We start from the raw sequence: 19253 nt of genomic DNA, 5'->3' as shown, positions 1-19253 counted from the left end.
GGGGAGTCCCCCTGCTTCATAACAGAACTCTTGATTTACTCGCAGCAAAGTTTTTTTTTTCATTAAGTATATTCTGTTGTTACTTAATTTGGTTTCATGTACACAGAGAACTAGGCAACAGTAAGTAAGCTCCAGCTTTGTTAACTTGAATACACTGGTTCAGTGCAAAAGGGAAAGATCCAGTCATCTCACCACATCTGATATTACGCTGAGAAAAGTTGACTTCCAAATAATGACCTATAGTCTCAGCAGCCATTAACTCAATTCAGTCAATGAAGGTAGCTTGATATTTTTCTTATATATTTAATATCCTACAATAACTTATATTTATTCACTTTTTATTTGATTGTATTTTTACGGTTAGCTTGCTCCATGTTTTCAATCCATCCTCATATGAGAAACTGTTCTTGGCTCTTGGCCATTCTCTTCTTTGGTTGCTCTTCTTTGAGCCTCCTCCACATGGTTTTTGTGAGATCATGACTTACACTGTGCTCATTTGAGGCAAGATCAAACACGGACTTCTGTAATAAAACTGTTATATTTTTGTGTTCCTTATGCATTTTGATATACCCCAATGGTCTTTGACTGCAGATACAAGTTCAAGTAGGTTTTCACTAAGCCAGCGAGACAAAGAAGTTCAAACACTAATATGTAATTTTAACATAGAAACTGATGCAACTTATAGTAACAGCTTGCATTTGAATTCCTGGATACACCAAAATATTCTGAAAATTAATGCCATCTGTCATGAAAACTCAAATGCTCCAATATTTTCTGAGCTGTGCCTAAGATGCCAACCTTAAAATATAGCCAGGGAACAATTTCTTTAGTTATCACTCTTCCTTCTTCCCCATGTAAGTGGCAGCTGGAACAACAAAGTATTTGATCACAAGCAGGGTTTTTTTTTTTTTTTTTCCCCAGAAAGTGACTGTTCAGATTATAAAAAGAGAAAGGGATGCATCCTACAGGTTGCTTATTAGGCCACTGCAGCACACTGTGCTGTACTGAACAGTGAAATTTCCAAGCCAATTTCTACAGTCTTAATTAATCTAGACAACTGTCATCTGTAAATGTTGCTAACTCATAACAATAATTCTTTTCTAAAAAAAAATTAATATACAGAGTGATGAAAAAGCAAGCCCACTGTTCACATTCTTATAATGCAAATTTTATGATTTTCTTTTTTTTTATAATCCAACTTTCATAGACTGGATCCTAGTCAGTTTTTCTCTAGGCACTGCCAATCCATACATATTAAGTAAAATAATATACTTATAATAGTAGGGAGTGTGAAGCAGCTATATCCCTGCTATGACAGACTTGCTCTTTCAGCATTTTGTGTTCCTCTTTGCCCTTCCGGTTCCTTTTTTGGATGAGCACATCCATCTGCTGAAATCTCATTATCGGGTATTAATGCCACCATTAACAGTTTTACCCTGCATCCATCTCCACTTACAACCTTCTTGCCCAGCTCTGTCTTACTGAAATTCTTTAGAATTGTCCTTTCATATTTTTCTTTAGTATCCTTTGCCCCTTCCATCTCCCCAGGGGAGAAAAAGTCAGAACTGTATTTCGGAAATCATATTCTGTAGAAATGCCAATAAGACCAGCTGCGTATGCATTGCCAAACGTACACTGAGCAGTTCAGAGCTGAATTAGATATTCCATCTGCTCTGATTTAACCATAAGGCCAAACATTAGTATTCAAGATAGGAACAAGTTTTACAGTCTTCACCATTCTGCCATCGCACTACTAGACATAAATCTATTTTTGTGATTCAAGATTAACTGAACTATAAACTGATTAAAGCATAAAATGATGCATCAAACATCTACTTAAGCAGGTATGCTCAATGACACAGAGAGTATGTGGAAAATTACTGCCTTTAAATATTTTCATTCCACAGTATTAGTCTAAAATAAAATGTTATTCTTGAAAAGGTTTGGTTAGCACGTTTTGTGGTCCACTTAGTCACAGTATTAGCATTTTACATTTCTTGTGCTCTTTTTATTTATTGCTTCCACATCAGAAAGCATAAGATGATGCAGCAGCATCTTGTTAGTATACAGAAAAAAAGTGAAAAGATCTTTTTTCCCCCCTGAGTGTGGTATCTCTGGTTTTATTTCTTTTACTTCGAAATGTATATAGAAAAAAAGAGAGAATCCAGACAGAGGGAGACAGCTGCTCTCCTGCTGAATACTTTTTATTTCCATTAAATTTCAGCTGCTGTAAAACGATTTCTTGAACTGGCACAAACAGAGAACAGAGACATTGCTACAATTCACACAAAAGCTTGGGGGAATAAAAAAGCACGTGGTTTTCTTTGACTGGCTTTATGTCTAAAAAAATCTGAAAAGAGGTTTTTGTTTCCTTTTGAGGAAAGAGGAAAATGAGGAGTTACCAGCCAGTGCATGGATGATATACCAGCAGATCACACAGCTAATTGCACACACACGGAGCAATGAAATTCTCATTTAAGAGCATTCACAACTTTCGGAAGTGGCACTGGTGGACCTACGTACTTTGAGGTTTGTTCTTTCTCTCACTGACAAAGCCCATTGGTTTAGGTAACTATTACAGAGCCCTCAAACGAGAAGACAAGGTGAATACACCGGAAACCCTGGTGACAAATCTTTTTAATAAAACTTGAAATCCTAAAGCCTGGGTATTCAAACAGTACTGGCTTTATTCCTCTTTAAAATAACGTAACATTGCTGAATAATCATTAATGACTTACAGCCTTGAACTTTCTACCAGGTGTGAAAAATACAAGCAGTGTTAAACGTAGGATTTGAAGCAACAAAACTCCTCTGGACATGTGAGGATGAAATCAGTCGGCGGCCAGGCAAAGGTTATTTTGTTTGAAAGCATTCTGGAAAACCGCACAAAGTCTGATTACTGAGTACACCTGGACTATTCTGACTTACATAATTTTGGACTCGTACTTTTTTTTTCTTGACTCTTCAGACCCTTCCAATTCTGTATCAATTAGAACTGAAAAGGGCAGCTCTTCTACTTAATGTTGGCTGAATTAACAATGTGTCTCAGTCTACTTTAGACATGGAAAAATAATTTTTTTCTTTTGTTACATTTCAAGTGTCACTCTAAGTAGTATGCAAAATGAATAGAAAGCGAGCAGCTGGAACATCTTCTAGAGGACATCTCCTGTGTGTTTTAGCACACAAGGAGCAGGCCAAGACCCCTGAACTCCTGTACCAGAAATACTTTGGAATGTTCCTTAAGCAGCCCAATTTTTTGTTCTTTCATTCAACTCCTCCAGGAAAATGCACACATAGCTATGAAAACACATAGATCAAACTAGACATAGTACCAAACAGTCATTTCTATTGCTAGGTGCTAGCTGGGAAAACACAATTAATTTTACCAGCAATCAATCAGGCAAAAGATGTCACCTGATGCTCACACACACTTAGCAGGCCAGGCCTTAGCTATTTCCTGAAAATAGCATAAATGTACTCTGCTCAAACTAAAATTTCCTTTCTAGTTTTAGAAGTTTGTGAGTTGTTGCCCTTTTATATATATATACATATATATATATGTGTGTGTGTGTGTGTGTATATGTATGTATATATTCCCTAACTGAAAATAATATTACTTAGCAACAAGAACTGCCCTCTGAACCACTGAGAATGCAACGCAAAAAATACTTCAGAGGCAACATTCCTGCTCTTTTTAGTTCCTTAATACTGATTCAAGAAGTCCCTGGTTCAAACCGCATACTTAACGGAGAACGCTCCTCAGCTTTCACATACTCTTTCTAGATTTGGGACTTGAGCAGAGAAGGGCAATTCAGCATGGGCAGGAAATACATAGAATGGGTGAGACCAAATATAACAGTCAACGTGGAGACAAATGGAGTATTAACCTGCTATGCAAAAGGAGGCACTGAAGAAGAATGACTTTCCTCCGGAGAATGACGGAGAAAGCAAGGAAGTGTCCATTGCCTTTCAGCTAGTGCAGCCTTCCACAACCCTGGAGTATCAGAACAAGAAGCTGGCTCTTGGATCAAGAGCAGAGAGCTCAAGCTGAATCCAGGCAAGATGAAAGACAGGTAAAAATGGTTTTGAAAAACAGATATTGCATCCTTCTTCCATTAATGGCACACAATGTCTTGATGTCAAAAGAATGGAAAGATCATGTGACATCATTCCTCCAAAATACCACCTTTCATGTCCAATTTACTATGAAACTTGGCCTTGCTTTCCCAGCCAAGACCCAGTTCAGAGGTCAAGAAGTATCCTCCTCCAGACTGAATCACTACAATCTTCCTTCCCCATGCAAAGGATTCAAACTACTCACAGACTTGAACACATCCGACCCAAGTTCAAAACTTCGCACTGGTACTCAAGCTTGTTATTTTTTTCCAGAAACTTGAGGGATCAAGTCCTGGTGATGTCAAAGTTTAAATTAACTACTCTGGCAGCCTACATTTCTTTTGAACCAAAAAGATCACAAAGCTCTGGATAGAGCAAAGTGGTCCTGGGGAGAAAATATTCTCAATCAGTTCCAGAAAAGCAACAGTCTTTCTGACACAGACTGTTTCTGACAAATGCTATAAAACTTTTTCAGGCTAGAAAGCTTTCCTTGATAAGAAATAAACTTTTGCCTCAGGTACTATCTCCTGATGAAATAAATCTTAAAGGATCAAAATAAAATAAAATTCCTATCTTACAAAGGAAAAGAAAAAAGATTTCATGAGGTGCCATACTTTCCCTGAGTATTTGCTGGTGCTTTACACAAGTAGGTTGCATATCTGCAACCAAGTCCTTACAGCTTGCCTCACAGCTGAAACATAACAAAGGTTCAAATAAATATTCCCTCTCTTAAAGAACTAAAGACTCCATGCTATTTCTGCACATACATACATAAGTGCCAGCAAGGTGAGTAGAGAGGCAACCTACTCCTTTCTTTCTGAAATGTCCCACACAGGGACTGGCTGTGTTTTTATTTGCATTTATTTTTATTTTGCTGACTGAAACACTGCTGCTCCAAAAATGTAAAACAGTCCTGAGGAGGAAAATGCTAACTGGATGTATTAACTGATTAGCATAATGACCTTTACCTCTTCTTTAAATTCTGGTTTGTCATTTCCATTTACATCCTTCCTTTCCTGATTAAGTGAAAGATGTGGTACAAAGGCTCAGAGCTTAATAAACTTTAGAATCCAGTCAAAAAGATTAGGATTCTGTGACCTATCGGAGTCTCACAACAGATCAGGTGAGGGTGAGCTGCATATTCTAAGACATTTTGCATCCAAGGGAATGAAGAAATCCATTCACTTTTTCTCATTCACTTTTTGCAGTAAGAAACACCAAATACCCTTAATGTCGTCTAGTAGACGCTGCAAGGATGAGAAACACATTAGAAAAGGTGTTTCCTTTGTTCAGCAGAGTCCTTAAGGAAAATACTTCTTAGCAAGGCTCACCTGATACAATGTTGACAAGAAATCTTCACAGGAGCTCCTGAGAAAACACAAACCATGATGCTATCTGCATGAAACATGCCCCATCTCTTAGCCCTCATGACCAGAGCAAATAGCCCCATCTTACCAGCTCTCTAAATATCTTGCCACCATGGGCTGGGTAAAGAGTATTAAGTGAAGGATTAGGCAAGGCATAGATGAAGCTAGAAGCAAGAACACTGCAGCATCACCTTGTTCCTTCAATTACTCTGCTCAGTAATGGTGCTTTATCAGTTAGGGTTTCTAACAGAAAAAGCCCTGTCTGAGATAAACCCCAGGAAGAGACGCCAAGGTCTCTAAAGGCACAGATGAACCCCACAGGCTCCAGGGAGAACATATATGGTCTCTTCATCTTCTCAAAACAAGAGGCAAAGCCTACAGAATCCTCAGCTGAGTAATCCCTTTGTGGTGTAGCTGCTCATCGCTAGTAACAAAAAAAAAAAAAAAAAAAAAAAAAAAAAAAAAAAAAAAAGGCACAGTTGCACTGAGCTATTTAACTCTTTCCTTCCTTTGGGAAACTGTATTCTCAGCAGCATGATGCATGCTCACCTACTTGAGATCAAAAGGTTAAGGAAAGAGAATGTTAATGAGATTACATATAGACATCAGAAAAAAAATAAATTATTTCAGAGAGAGCTGCATAATCCAGCTTTAAAACAATTCAATAAAAAGATATGCAGAGAAAGAAAGGGTAACTAGCATTTAAAATTCACATCACTTTTTCTCATAAAATCTGTCCATTGCTATTTTGTGGCACCATAAAAATAAAGTCACCAAACAAAGAACAAAGCATTACTGGTTTCCACAAGTTGTATAAATGGATACATTGAGAATAGTCAAGTCTCAGGGAAAATATTTAAACATTTTAAATATATATATAAAAGATACATACTTTGTCTATAAAAGGATGCAATAGGATAGTAATCATCTAAAGAATTCTTAGGACAAGCAAGCAGAGATGATTAATTTTAATAGCAACTCTACCAAAAAAGTCTGAAATGCTTATAAAAATAATCCAAAATATTAAGATAGCTAAGCTGTGGTAACTTTTGTTAACCTGCTTGCTTTATATAACAAAGCGATTTATCCTGAAAAACAACTGAAGTCTCCTTCCCCTGTTCTCTTTTTGTATTATAATGGTACCATTCAATTATGCAGCATGTAATGTTAAAATCTTTATATGCAATTTAGCTATTGTCTGCAGTCCTCTGGCTTGAATAAACTGCCTAGTAAATTAATGACACTTCTTAAATGCTATAAAAAGCCTGCAGACATTTTCCCAGTAATTTGTATAAATCATCCATCAATGAAAATAGGTCTTTCATTTAATTCTCAAAGATTGTAATGTCCTACACTGCAATTTTGAGTGGCTTTAATCATTGTAAATCTATTTATGAGACCATTTTGATAGTCTCTCCACCCACAATTGTTAGAGGAAAAGATGTATTTCTATATGTTAGCACACAAAAATATAGATACTTCCTGGCATTTTAAAGGCTTCTTTATGCAAAAGGCCTAAAGGCGCCCTTTCTAGAAACAAGGAATAGTCTAACAAAGACCAAAATAATTGCTTACAATTTAAAATTTTACAGTGTGTAAGTTTTTGCATTCTCTCTATCCACCGCTCAGAAAAATTCAGGTAAACATTTCCCTATTCCATACTGTCCCAGTTTCCTGCATGTAGCTCTCTTTCATCTTTCTTAAGCTCATTAGAAGACTGTCTTCAAGATGTTTTTCTTTTGCACAGCTAGAAATACGAGGAAAAATCAAGGTAATTTCTGCAAAATAACAACTGCCTGAATCAAATGCGTGTTATAGCACCCGAATAAAACCAGAATGGTAGGGTAAATGAAAGCACACATTCCTTGTTCCAGAACATCAGGCAAAAGAGGATGTAAACGGGAAGATGACATCTGGGCATTTTTACAACTTCCTTATTTTTAAGCCATGTTCTGGAAGTTGTGGTAAAGCCACCATTCCTTCTTTCAGCTTAAGAGCTGTTCAAAACAACACTTTTGAAAAGGGGGTAGCAACTGCAAACCATACACTACTGATGAGGATGACATAGCCACAAAGTGGATTGTACTACAATGGCAATGGATTTACTAAATTCCCTGCAAGGACTAAAGTCACACCAAAGCTCTTTAAAGGAGCTGAAAGACAGGTTTGCAAAAAAGCCCTAGTATAACTTACAATCATTTGACAGTGCTTTGTATTAGTTAGCTGATACCTCTAGGCCCCAGGTGATTTGGGGAAAACACTGATCCAACTTAATTTCATAGTGTAAAATTGTCATTATGAAAATTGATGTCTCATGAACCTCTGTGCTAATCTGCATTCATCTTGCTGACATGGGCTCAGCATAGTCCCCATTAACTCAGACAGAGCAGCTAAAGGCAAGTTCCATCACCTAATCAACATGCATTACCTTGGGGAGGTTGCCTTAGCTGGCAACTTAGCTGGTATTTCCTTCCTTGCTTGCAAAGAGGAGATAATAGTATGAGAGTATGAAAACTATTAGCAGTAAAACAAAAAGAGGGCAAGGACACGAGTGTGTTAAGACAGGACAAGCAGTGGGAATGGAGTTGTTGATTTAATTCGTAAGGCCTCTGAGGTACAAACTGTGCCCCAGGTTCTGTCTTGTTGCAGTAACTTGGTACAACACAGCATCCATGCTATACGGATAGTCAGGCCCTAACTGCTGTGGTTCAGAGCCCACCTGGTCTGCTGGCATCAGTTTAAGCAGAAAGCAGCACCTTCCTCTCCCCCATGTTAAGCTCCTTCCTGGGCCTAATATTCCGTTTTGAAATCCAGGGTATTCAGGAGTGCATTTAGGAACAGGAGCTGGCCTCTATCTCACGGCTGTCATGAGAAAACATGTTGAAGCTTCTGTGGTTGCTATGGAAGAAGGGATGGCAAATACCGGGAGCAAGAGTGACTAAGCGTAGAAACTGTCTTTCTGCACTGCTAAACTACAGAGGATTTTCAAAAAAGGACAAAAATACAGGTCTTCTGTACACTGCATTTTGAGACAAATCATTTTCATTTGTTTGCAAATAGTCAGTAAGCACTACTGGTCTCACAGGTTAACCAAAATGTCCCGTCACCTCTTCCGGTGTCTCTAAAGACCTTGCAGTGCACATGATCCCTGTTCCTAATGCTGTGCTTGTTCTCTGCTCCACCATGAGCAGAACTTACATAATTAGGCACAGAGAACAGCTTCTAACTAGGGGCCTATGTTTACACTGTCTTTACACTAATGCACATTATACTATGATGGAGTCATATATGACAGTTAACACACTGTACCTGGCAGGATGCAAGTTAAATGAGCTAACCGCTTGTATACTTATTTTCAAAGGAAACAGAAGACAGTACATGGGTAAAGTTCACACATACCCATTATCTGTCATATCCAGGTCAAAGAGAAGCCTTAAAAATCCCTGAATTTCCACAATTAAAAAGCTCAAAAGAAGAAAAGTGAAGGGAAAGGCAATTCTCGTCCTGCTAAAGGGCAGCAGTGAGGAGTCTGGAGTGAGCAACACACTACTGGTGTTGAAGAGACACACACAGGAGAGAAGATGGAAAACAAGAACTGAGAGAAAAGATGAGGATGAAGAAGACGAAAAAATTTAAGAAATCCAGAAATTGAGCTGAGCAGATGTAAGGCAGGTGGAAACTTCCCTTTTGCAAAAGAACTGGGACTGAATTTCCCATTATGTCTCCGAAGAAATGAAAAGTAACTCCTAAACTGGTATCTATGCTGGCATTTTAGACAGACTGTATCAAACAAATTTTTATGAGAATTATAGAAAACTGACACTGAACAATAAATTCTCATTGGAAATTTAACTTTCAAAGCTAATTTTGTTAAAGGTCATGGCAACATGGAAAGTAATGTTTTTCAGAAATACTTTCAAAAGCAATTTTCATGGTGTCAGAGGGGTGACAATATTTTGAAAATATAAATTTAAATTTTGATGTTTATCTTTCATTCACTGCACTGACAAGCAGATTACATTACGTAATATGGAAGATGCTTGAGCTATTTTAGAATAGTCTGATCTCATCTGCACAGATATAAATCTGGCTAACTACTGAAAAGATAAAAATGAGATAAGCATGTATGCTAGTAAGAGCATCCATTTCTGTATGTGCTTGGGTGTAATATACACTATGCCCTCCTTTTTCCTCAAAATTTTTATTTATTTATATTACTAGCATGCACTGTGAACAGTAGTCTCTTGTTTTGTGTCTTCAAACACATCTACATAGGTATTAGAAAATCTCTCCATCAGCTCTGGAGAAAAGGAAGATTCATCACCAGCCAGACATGCAAAACATGGTTTAGAGAGCTGTGAGAGTGCCTGTGCCTGGATTTCATCTTATTTCTGTGAATTTGTCAGCAGCAGAATCTCTTAACTCAAGCAAGTAATTTTCACACAACTAGAATTGGCCGTTATGTTTGTGTGTGCTTATCTGGACACTAAAGAAATATTTGTTTTCTGGAATAAACATTCACGAAGCATCTAGATTAGAAAGTACAAATATACTGGCTAACTTGAATTAAAGGCAGTCAGTCCTCCCAAATTAAACACTCAAGTGAAGATATTTCCAAATACAGCAATGAACTATAAATGCAAACCACACAAAGAGGATAGTCTCATGTTTAAAACATAGGAGTGAGAGCTATTAGATCTTGGTTTCCATTCCTAGTTCTGATGCTTGTCTTTTCCTCTTGATCTTGAGTAAATTATTTATTGACAAGACTTAAATTTCCCCAGATTCAAAAAGAGGCAATTAGACTCCCTAGCTCAAAAAAGCAGCGTTGTAATAATTAATTCATTATTCTTTGAAAGGCACTCTAGAATTATTAGAAACTGACGTAGAAATGCACATTATCAGTGCTATATTACAGTACACCTGCAATTCCCAAAATAGCTCTGCATATATCTTGTACAGATTTATAGTATTCTAAATTAAAGTCAATGATACCTTGAGTCTCAGGCCAGTATCTTTTCATGTAGGTGCATTGTGAAGAAAAGCATCCAATCTTGAAAATACTACGATTCCTCTTTGCACGAGTCTACCCTCATCATTTCTTTCAGTACTATATTATACACACATTAACTATAACGACAACAAGCATGTGGAAAAAAGATCGCTCAACTAAGTTCAAGTGCTGAATAACAAAAAGCCACTGTAAATTCTGCAAATAGAATCAATGGGCTAGCCCAAGTCCCACTATAAACAGAGACATGACCAACATCATATGCCTCATTAGAAAAGCAGTAAAGAAAATTTTAAAAACTGTCTTTTTCAAAGTACAGCATGTTTTGGATTCAGTGGTTAGAAAAATCACCTTTTCAAAATTAATCTGTTTGCTTAAGACTGAGATAGATCTTACAGGTGTCTCCGACAGTCAAGATCATTTTTATCCACTTGCTCATGTAATGGCAAACATAACTGTATCTGAGAATTGGACGACTGTGCTGTAAGTACAGATTGGTCAGCTGTCTCTTGAAATACCTAGTCAGATATTTACTAAACAGTGCTGCACATCTTATCACTTGCATGTTTTCAAGATAGCTGTTTCAACAAATTAGGGGTACAATTCCAGATTCCTGTCTCAAACTAACTTGCACTTGAATAGGAGTGAAAAGTGATGATAGGTATCTTGGTACATAAGCATATTGCCTAATGACAGGATGATTTAAAATGGAACCTGTGGGAACACTGGTTTTGAGGGTTGAGGGTTGTCTGTTCCTGCAGACAACTTATTAAATAACTTCTAAAGATACATATTCTATTGCACATCAAAGTGATACAATTAAGAGCCTGTAAAAGCCACACTACCTGTTGGTCATCTGGAGTCCATATACCACAGGTGATCTGACTCTCCAGGTTTATTTCTGAAGACCAGTGTCTTTGCCCACTGACTGATCCGACCAGTACGAATCCATCTCTATACGAGATAAGTGCTTGAGTCCCATCATGGCTCCACGTAAAGTCACTCACCTTAAAATTTTAATGATAAGAAAATAGACATAATGGCTACATAGTAGTTTTGTACGGAAACAGAAATATCTACTGGCAGTTTTCTTAATCTATAGTATAATCATAGGGCTTTATTCTTTTAAAAAATCCAAAAGCCAACACAATATCAATGCAAGACATGATAACATTTTTTAAAAAATATTTTTTACACAAATAGATGGGAGTTAAAAATAGATTTAGAAATTTAAAATCTTCATTGTACCATCACATACTGAAAAATAACATGCTTCCATAAAACTAGTGATTGCAATGCTCAATAGATATATTATTTTTAAAAAATGTATATTTTTGCAAAAACAATGGGTAATTCAGTCTCACTTTATACTAAAAAGGAAGGCAAACAGGACTTCAATATCACTAAAGTTTTCTTGCTCACTGCAGAACTTACAATGTTCTATTTTTCTAAGTCTGAAATGTCAAATTCTGAAAGACAAAAACAGTTGGATAAAATAACCAACCTTGTAAACGTGTTTGTGACACTTCTTGCCTACTCCTTTCAATAAAGAAATGTTTCGTTTTCTTTCACGCTTTCCTAAATGTATACAGTGCTATTCACATTCCTTTTCATTTATGTGTCTCAGGACTTGACCATTGGTGACTGAGAGAAAATATTCGTACCAACCTGTGCCCCACGATCATTCACAAGCTCCACAGACCATCTGCCTTCATATTGTATCCAAACAAATATTCCTCCGTCTGCATCACAGGTTGCTAGTTTCTGAAATGGTTCATTCCATCTCACCAGCACAACCTAAAAAGATTTCAAACAGAAACAGCATTATCAAAACTGTGTATATTATATTTTTACAAGAATCAGTTAAATACTACTTGTTTTGCAATATTATCACATTTAAATTCTAAACAAGACCTTCAAAACAGTGATTTTCAGCACAAACATCAGGGCACTCTCAAGAAACACCTGAACTCATTGCCTCATGGTTGTCAGGCGGTGCAGAATCTCTCACCATCAAGCCTTTTTGGAAGGCACTGCACACTCTTAGCAAGAACACACTATACTTTGCAACCTACGACTTCATTATGGAAACAGCAAACCCAAGGCCCCATATAAATCATTCCACACATTTTCAAATTATTTTCCTCATTATAACAAAGACTATCAGAGTCTAGGTCAAATTCTGAACTCTGATGACTGGAAGAGAAGTTGAATGCACTGAGACTAGATTGAGTTTAACTACTCAAACTAACAGTTACATGAACAAAATTTTATTACTAAAATATAAAAATTTCACAGAAATGTTTGAGAGCAGAGAGAAAATATTATAAAAGCAGACAGGCTTAAGTTGCACTCTGTGTCTTCCCTCTAAACACCACTACAGATATTTCAAAATGCTCTTTAGATTACTCACATATATACAGATAACTCGCATATATAGCGCCATCACTTCATCTACACTGAGACAAAATGCAACTATGCAATTGTATTTGCCAGTTATGCCTGACAGCATTATAAAAGAAGTGAAGAAACCACCAGCAGTAATGTAAGGATAATATTGTAAGATCTTGATCTCTGAGGACTGAGAGCAGCTATGGCTGAAAATGATGGTAAACAGAGCTGAAGACATGTTATCAGCACTGAAAGTCAAAACTATAATGCCTAGATGGGACATCTGATAGATACAACAGAATAATTTGCTGGAATAAATCACTAGAAGAATATAGCAACAAAAGATAAAACTATTTGTTCAAATAGTACCATGGTTTTTGATACCAACAAAGGTGCTACAGTCAGTCTTAAAATGTTCTGTTTTCTCTGGCAAAGATTCAGGATGAGCATATGATTTTATAGATTACACATACCCATTGACTTAATGATATAAATTATGGATAAAGTGACAACCATTAAATTGATGCAGCTTGCCTCTTTGCTATTTTAAATAGGATCCTTACTATAACTTGAACATAAATTTTGATTTGAATTTTATACTATCTGCATTTTCTTTGAATTTGATAGAACATCCAAGGATACATTTAAAAGTAAAAAAGATTAATTAGATCCATATTCCAAAATCTACGCCTGGTGGGCTACAAAGGTCAAAATAAACTGGTGGCTTTAAGCGTAATAAACATATTACTTTCCAATTACAGATGAAAGAGACAGTATTTTTGTATGCATTAGGATAACATGTTCATAAAGGAGTAATTTTATAATAGCATTTTAAAATCCAACTTTTTAAAGCACAAAGCAAATACTATCATTTTATGAGGTCATTTTAAAGACATTTGTCATTTACATTTAACATACGACCACAGGTGCTGACTTTGCAATTGCTTTAAGTGTCTCCAATTTCATTTTAGGACACTCAGCATACATGAAGCTGACATAAAGCAAGCAAAAAGGACTGTCCAAAGTAATAAGATGGTTTTCATGTTGGCTAAAATACAAAATGTATGAAAACATGTCCCATTGATACCACACTTAAATAATGCATCAGCTTCGTGCTAGCTTGCTGCAAAGAGGCATTTTACTGCGCAGCCATAAATCTGAAGACATCATTACTTTCACTAACAGCTTCAACTCACAAAGGCCTCACTTTTACTTCTGTTATTTTTTATGGTTCCCTACTTGCCAGATTAGCATCTTCATACAGTTATTCAGGACTAAACTACTTAATCTTGTTTTGACATACCATTTTTATTGTTTTATTTTCAACTTCATTTCGGGGGATTAAATTTAATTAACAAGGTAGTAGCAACTCTCCCTCCATGATGGATTTATTCAATGACGGAATAAATTAATGGTATTAACAGATCTGGAAAGGAATATAACCTTTGAAATCCATTCTTGACAAACTAAGGCCTAAGATGTAACTTTCAAACTGGACATTAAAAATTATTAGGCTTATATGCAAAGCATTTATTAGTTTTTCTTTTGAAAAATCAAAACCAGCCATTAATGCTAGAGCTCCTGCTGCACACTAGGACTTTAGAAGTCATGCCCTCGAAGAAGAGAGATGTTTAAGCACCTGCATCCACCACAGCCCTAAATTTGGGCAAATAATGACAACAACACACTTTTATCTTTTGCTCTTTTTACTTTCTAAAAGTACAGGGTTATTTATCAATACAAGACATATTGTACAGAAACCATCATGTTTTCATAAGAATACATATTATTGTGTAAGACAGCAGGCATAATTCACTAAATGAAACAGAAAACACACCATTTCACAAACTGCTCAACTTCCTGCTTCAAATTTGTGTTTCCCATAGGTGCTGAGCCTGTTAATGCCAAACAAAAAACCATGCGAGGGACCAATCCCCAAAATACAAGCTCCATGGGGGGTCATGTCCACATCCACCTCCCACCAGAGGAGGTGCATTACCCTCCAGATGGCCCTTCCCTGGAAGAGCAACTCTGAAGATGCTTCCTTCCATTCTCCCAAAGTCCTACTGCACAATAACGTTCACTTCTCCATCCTCCAAGGCTTTTATTAACACCAACATACCAGGAAAAAAGAAGCTGCAGGTAGAACCAACTCTTCACCTCCATCTTTTCCAGTAATATTTAGGCCTTTTGCAGTCGAACAGGCACTCATCTCAATTACTCAGCAGGGCAACACATTCCAAGATACAAGGGACTAACTGCCAAGATGTGCTGGCCCTCACCAACTCAGCAGTTGGAAACCAAGTAGTGCAACTTATTGCCAATAAATGTTTCTTTATAGGTAAATGTTCCAAACTAAGTAAATTATCTAAGCTCACACAAATGCAACCTTTTCTAGACCTATTTTAGATCTCTGATTACTCATTTTAATTTCTTCTATTAAAAAAACTTCCCTAGCAGAAATATTTGCAAGAATTGGCTAAATACAAAACTGTAGCTGGATGTTAAGAGCATTTATAATATTAAAAGCATGTTAATGCAAACAAAACTCTTTTTTGTTTTAATTTGTTAAAATATTAATTTTGAGCCTGAGAAAGGAAAATTCTGCAAAATCTCAAATGCTTCATTTTGGGAAATCCGAAATGGATGTAACGTTTTCTCATTTAGAATTCTCACTTAGAAATTTTCTCCTGGAATTTTTATACATATATTACAAATATTTAATTATTATTATTATTATACATTTTTTAAAAATTCAGAATTAACAACAATCTGAAACTTTCTTCCTAAACAGACAATTTTTATGAAAATATTATTTTTATCAAGTTTCATTTTTAACCAAATACATTCACTATAAAAGTTCCGATTAGGTCTAGAGAGAACCAAGCCACTCACTCAAGAACAGGAAGGCACCTGCAGCCTCAAGGGCATTCCCCTGTCCTCAGGTACCTTAGATTTTATCCATTGCTGGTCAACAAGACAACAACTGGTGAAATCCAGGGCCTGGAAGTCAGGTGGCAAACATAAATGCATTACAAACTTAATTATATATGGAATTAGCTGTCTTTTCTTATCATCTTGGATATCTTTAAGCTATCTTCCAGTCTTCTCAGATACGTTCTTATCTAGTTTCTTGGCTGATTTTTTTTCTCCTCCATGTAAAAAATTTGATAATGTAGTAAAAGAGAAGCCAATTAAGAGAAAATATTTTTAACTTAATTTGGGAAACTAGCCTATGTGGATATGTTTCCTTATATAGTATTAAGTTGAAGACATTATTATTCTTATTAGAGGAAGAGCAGGAATGAGGAATCATCCTATTTCAGGTCTAATGAGATGTCTGATCAAGTTGCCTAAGGATACTGTATTTCCAGTCTCTCTAATGCAAAAACAAAAGGTTTAATGATACAGCATAATAAGGTCTCTAAAATGCTTGTTAAGAAAAGATTGCACCCGATTCTGATCAGGGCGTGCAATCTGAAAACACAAACCTTCTGGGATTACACACTGTTGCTCCCTGCAGCTTGGAAGCTAATTCAAAGAAACTGTGGATTCCCCCCATGCTCTCTGCTGAGACAGTGCTTGCTCATTATCCATCCTGGTTTGTACCAACTATTTCTGTTTCACTCCAAATAACATTGACTCTTATTGGGTCAGTGGAAAAGACATTGGAAGCTGCTACAGTATCGCCTCATATTACAAACCAGATTTCTCTTATTTCCCCTCTTTAGCTGTTTTCTTTCACACAGTTTGACCTCTCTACACGTCCTTGAGCAACTCTCTTTAGAGCACATTCCACTTCTCGCTGCCCTTGAATTTCACTGTTCCTGTTTAATAAAACATGTACATTTTAATTTGTTAATCTCCAAATTTCCCATTTTCTTTTCCTGCCCAAGAACAAAACAAAATACTGGGTTATTAATATTCAAATCCTACATTAAAACATCTACAGTGAGCTATAAACAAACTGTGCATTCAGTGTGTAATAGACTAACCAAGGATGAAATAATTGATAAATTTTGTAAGAGAACTCTAGTTACGAGCCAGTTACTTGAATTCACTTCACAGATGCTATTTGAAAAAGCATTGTGTTGTAGCAAAGGAATGATTTGTATTGTACTAAGTAAAAAGACAAGAGACAATTTTTATGATTATACATTTAATTATGTTTTTAAATTTCCATTTTCATTTTATTTTGATGTTTTTTAGTCCACTACTGCAAATAAGAAAACAAAGTCCAATCAATCTCTGGCCTGAGAGACTGTCAAATTGCTTAGACACTCACAGAAAGATCATCCTACAGATAGCAAGGTTACTATTTATTAAAGTTTAGACAAGGAATTTTGAGTAATTGCATAATTTTGAAATAGCAAATGTGATTTACAGCAATTGTAACTTCTTTCCAACAAAAGGCAGACCATGATTTATATTCATTACACAAATACAGCCAATTTCATTAAACTGTGTTTCATATTTTATGATGAAACACTAGAGTGCTTAAATTTGCAGCATTCTAAGAGCTTTTGTCATTCCTTAGTTCACCACAGATTCTGGATATGGCTGAAAATGTATCAATCAACCTTTGAAGGGCAGAAGTCCTTCATTCAAAATACCACAGAATATCTACTACTGAAATCTCATCTCTGTGGTTCTTTAAATATAAGGTATATAACTGCTACAGTGGTGAAGGATAAACACCTAGAGAAAATAAACATATAAAGGGCAAAAGCAATTAGTTCCTAGAGTTCCATATCAAATTTAGAATGAGACAACAGATTTTTTTACAGAAAGAGAACTACACTCACTGTAATTGCATTTCTTTCCATTTCTATTCTCCTTTCATTTTATGAGAAAGCAGGCATACACTACGAAAGATACAGGTGGTCTTCAACATTGATTTTCACTTGCATGAAGATCTGTTAATATATAGGGACTATTGCAGCAAAAGTGAATAGAGAATTCTTTATGGAAAATATTCAATCTCCGCACAATTGGCTACATATACAGAGAACAAAGCTCCTTTAACTGCCACGAGCACTGCTGAAACTATAGGTGAACTCTGAGAGCGCACAGGATTCGATCCATTGTAGTCCGTTAAGCATACACAGCATTACACATGGATGCAATTGCTGCCCTAATGAATCATATTACATTTCTAGTGCTACTGAGAGTGATGATATGAATCAGCCTTCAAGCAGTGAAGGTAAAAGACCTGACTGTACTGAAGACAGATACAGAGAAAGGAATGAAGGAGGTGATCCTGCATAATGCCTCCGGCAGCAGAGCGCTGGTTTCAGTAATTTAAAGACTGCTTCCAATTCTGTACTTTTTTAAAAGTATTTAATTTGCACATTTGATAGAGATTTAAAACAAAGGAATGCTGTAACTACAAAATGAACTGTTAGTCATCTCTAACAAATTTTATAGAGGTGGCATTAAAACACAGCAGAGAGATACAGTTGATAAAAGCAGAACAGAAATGGAATGACTTTGGCTTTTAAAAGAGTGCATTACTTAGGAGCTGAAACAAAGCATTGAAAAAAGGGAACTGGAAAAGCTGTCCAGATTCAGAGTATCACCTATCTGCTGTATTGAGCAACCTTATTATGTAATCACCTGCTAATCACACTTACAAATAAACAGAAATCATGCACATAGAGTGTATATATATATATACATATATATATATGCAGCATACCAGGCCATCTATGGTTTATTAATGGCAACAAAGATGAAGGAATGTGTAAGCACATATGCCAAAGAAAAAAGATAGAGGGATGCACTGCAGGGAACAGAAATGAAACAAAAGAGCAAATGATATCAGTAACTACGTTTATGTGTTAATACAGTCCAGTGTGTTCATAACACACATAAATCTGTATCTTCATTGTGTGTGTATATATATATATATGCGCATACATGTGTATATACATTACACACCTTTGTGTGTGTATGAACACACATCCCTACTAAATCCTTAAGTAAATGGTGTCAACTTTGTACATTTGTTGGCAGGAAGATTTTAAGGACATTTTTACAATAAAAATTGAAAAGAGCAGTGACAATAGGTGCCCCAAATAAGCTATACAGTTGTGGTTAAGAAGTCACTTTTTCTCACTATACATTAGATATAACAATTGCTTGGTTTGAAATCAAATTTAATGAATACCTGGACATCAGAACCCTATTCTTTTTACATAATGATTACAGTTCAATCTTGGTCTTCCCCAAAGAAAGCTTTTTACATTCTGAACACTATGCATGAATAGGAGAAAGCTTTTTTCAAGTTACAGGTTTAAAAAATAAATTTTAAAAAAAAGCTAACACTGAAAAAAATACATAATTAAGAAATACAGAGTATCAATCAC

The 19253-nt window shown here is 36.1% G+C and overlaps 1 protein-coding gene and 1 long non-coding RNA gene across 3 annotated transcripts in view; one reads left to right on the top strand and one right to left on the bottom strand.

Moving 5' to 3' along the window:
* The window catches only part of LOC148594267 (uncharacterized), a 507147-nt gene that overhangs the window by 11565 nt on the left and 476329 nt on the right, over positions 1–19253 (top strand). The gene's annotated exons all lie outside the window — the stretch shown is intronic.
* Positions 1–19253, bottom strand: part of TULP4 (TUB like protein 4) — a 141986-nt gene that overhangs the window by 33036 nt on the left and 89697 nt on the right. For both annotated transcript variants that reach the window (XM_088527210.1, XM_088527209.1), the window contains 2 exons: positions 12163–12291; positions 11340–11501 (listed from right to left, as the gene is read on the bottom strand). In XM_088527210.1, the coding sequence (XP_088383336.1) occupies positions 11340–11501; positions 12163–12291 (291 nt within the window). The remainder of the gene's footprint in view (positions 1–11339; positions 11502–12162; positions 12292–19253) is intronic.

The sequence above is a fragment of the Tinamus guttatus genome, unplaced genomic scaffold (genome assembly GCF_059628265.1).
Source record: "Tinamus guttatus ecotype Peru unplaced genomic scaffold, ASM5962826v1 Tinamus_guttatus_pri_ptg000264l, whole genome shotgun sequence".
NCBI classification, from domain to species: domain Eukaryota; kingdom Metazoa; phylum Chordata; class Aves; order Tinamiformes; family Tinamidae; genus Tinamus; species Tinamus guttatus.
This window is presented reverse-complemented; position numbering and strand designations above follow the sequence as displayed.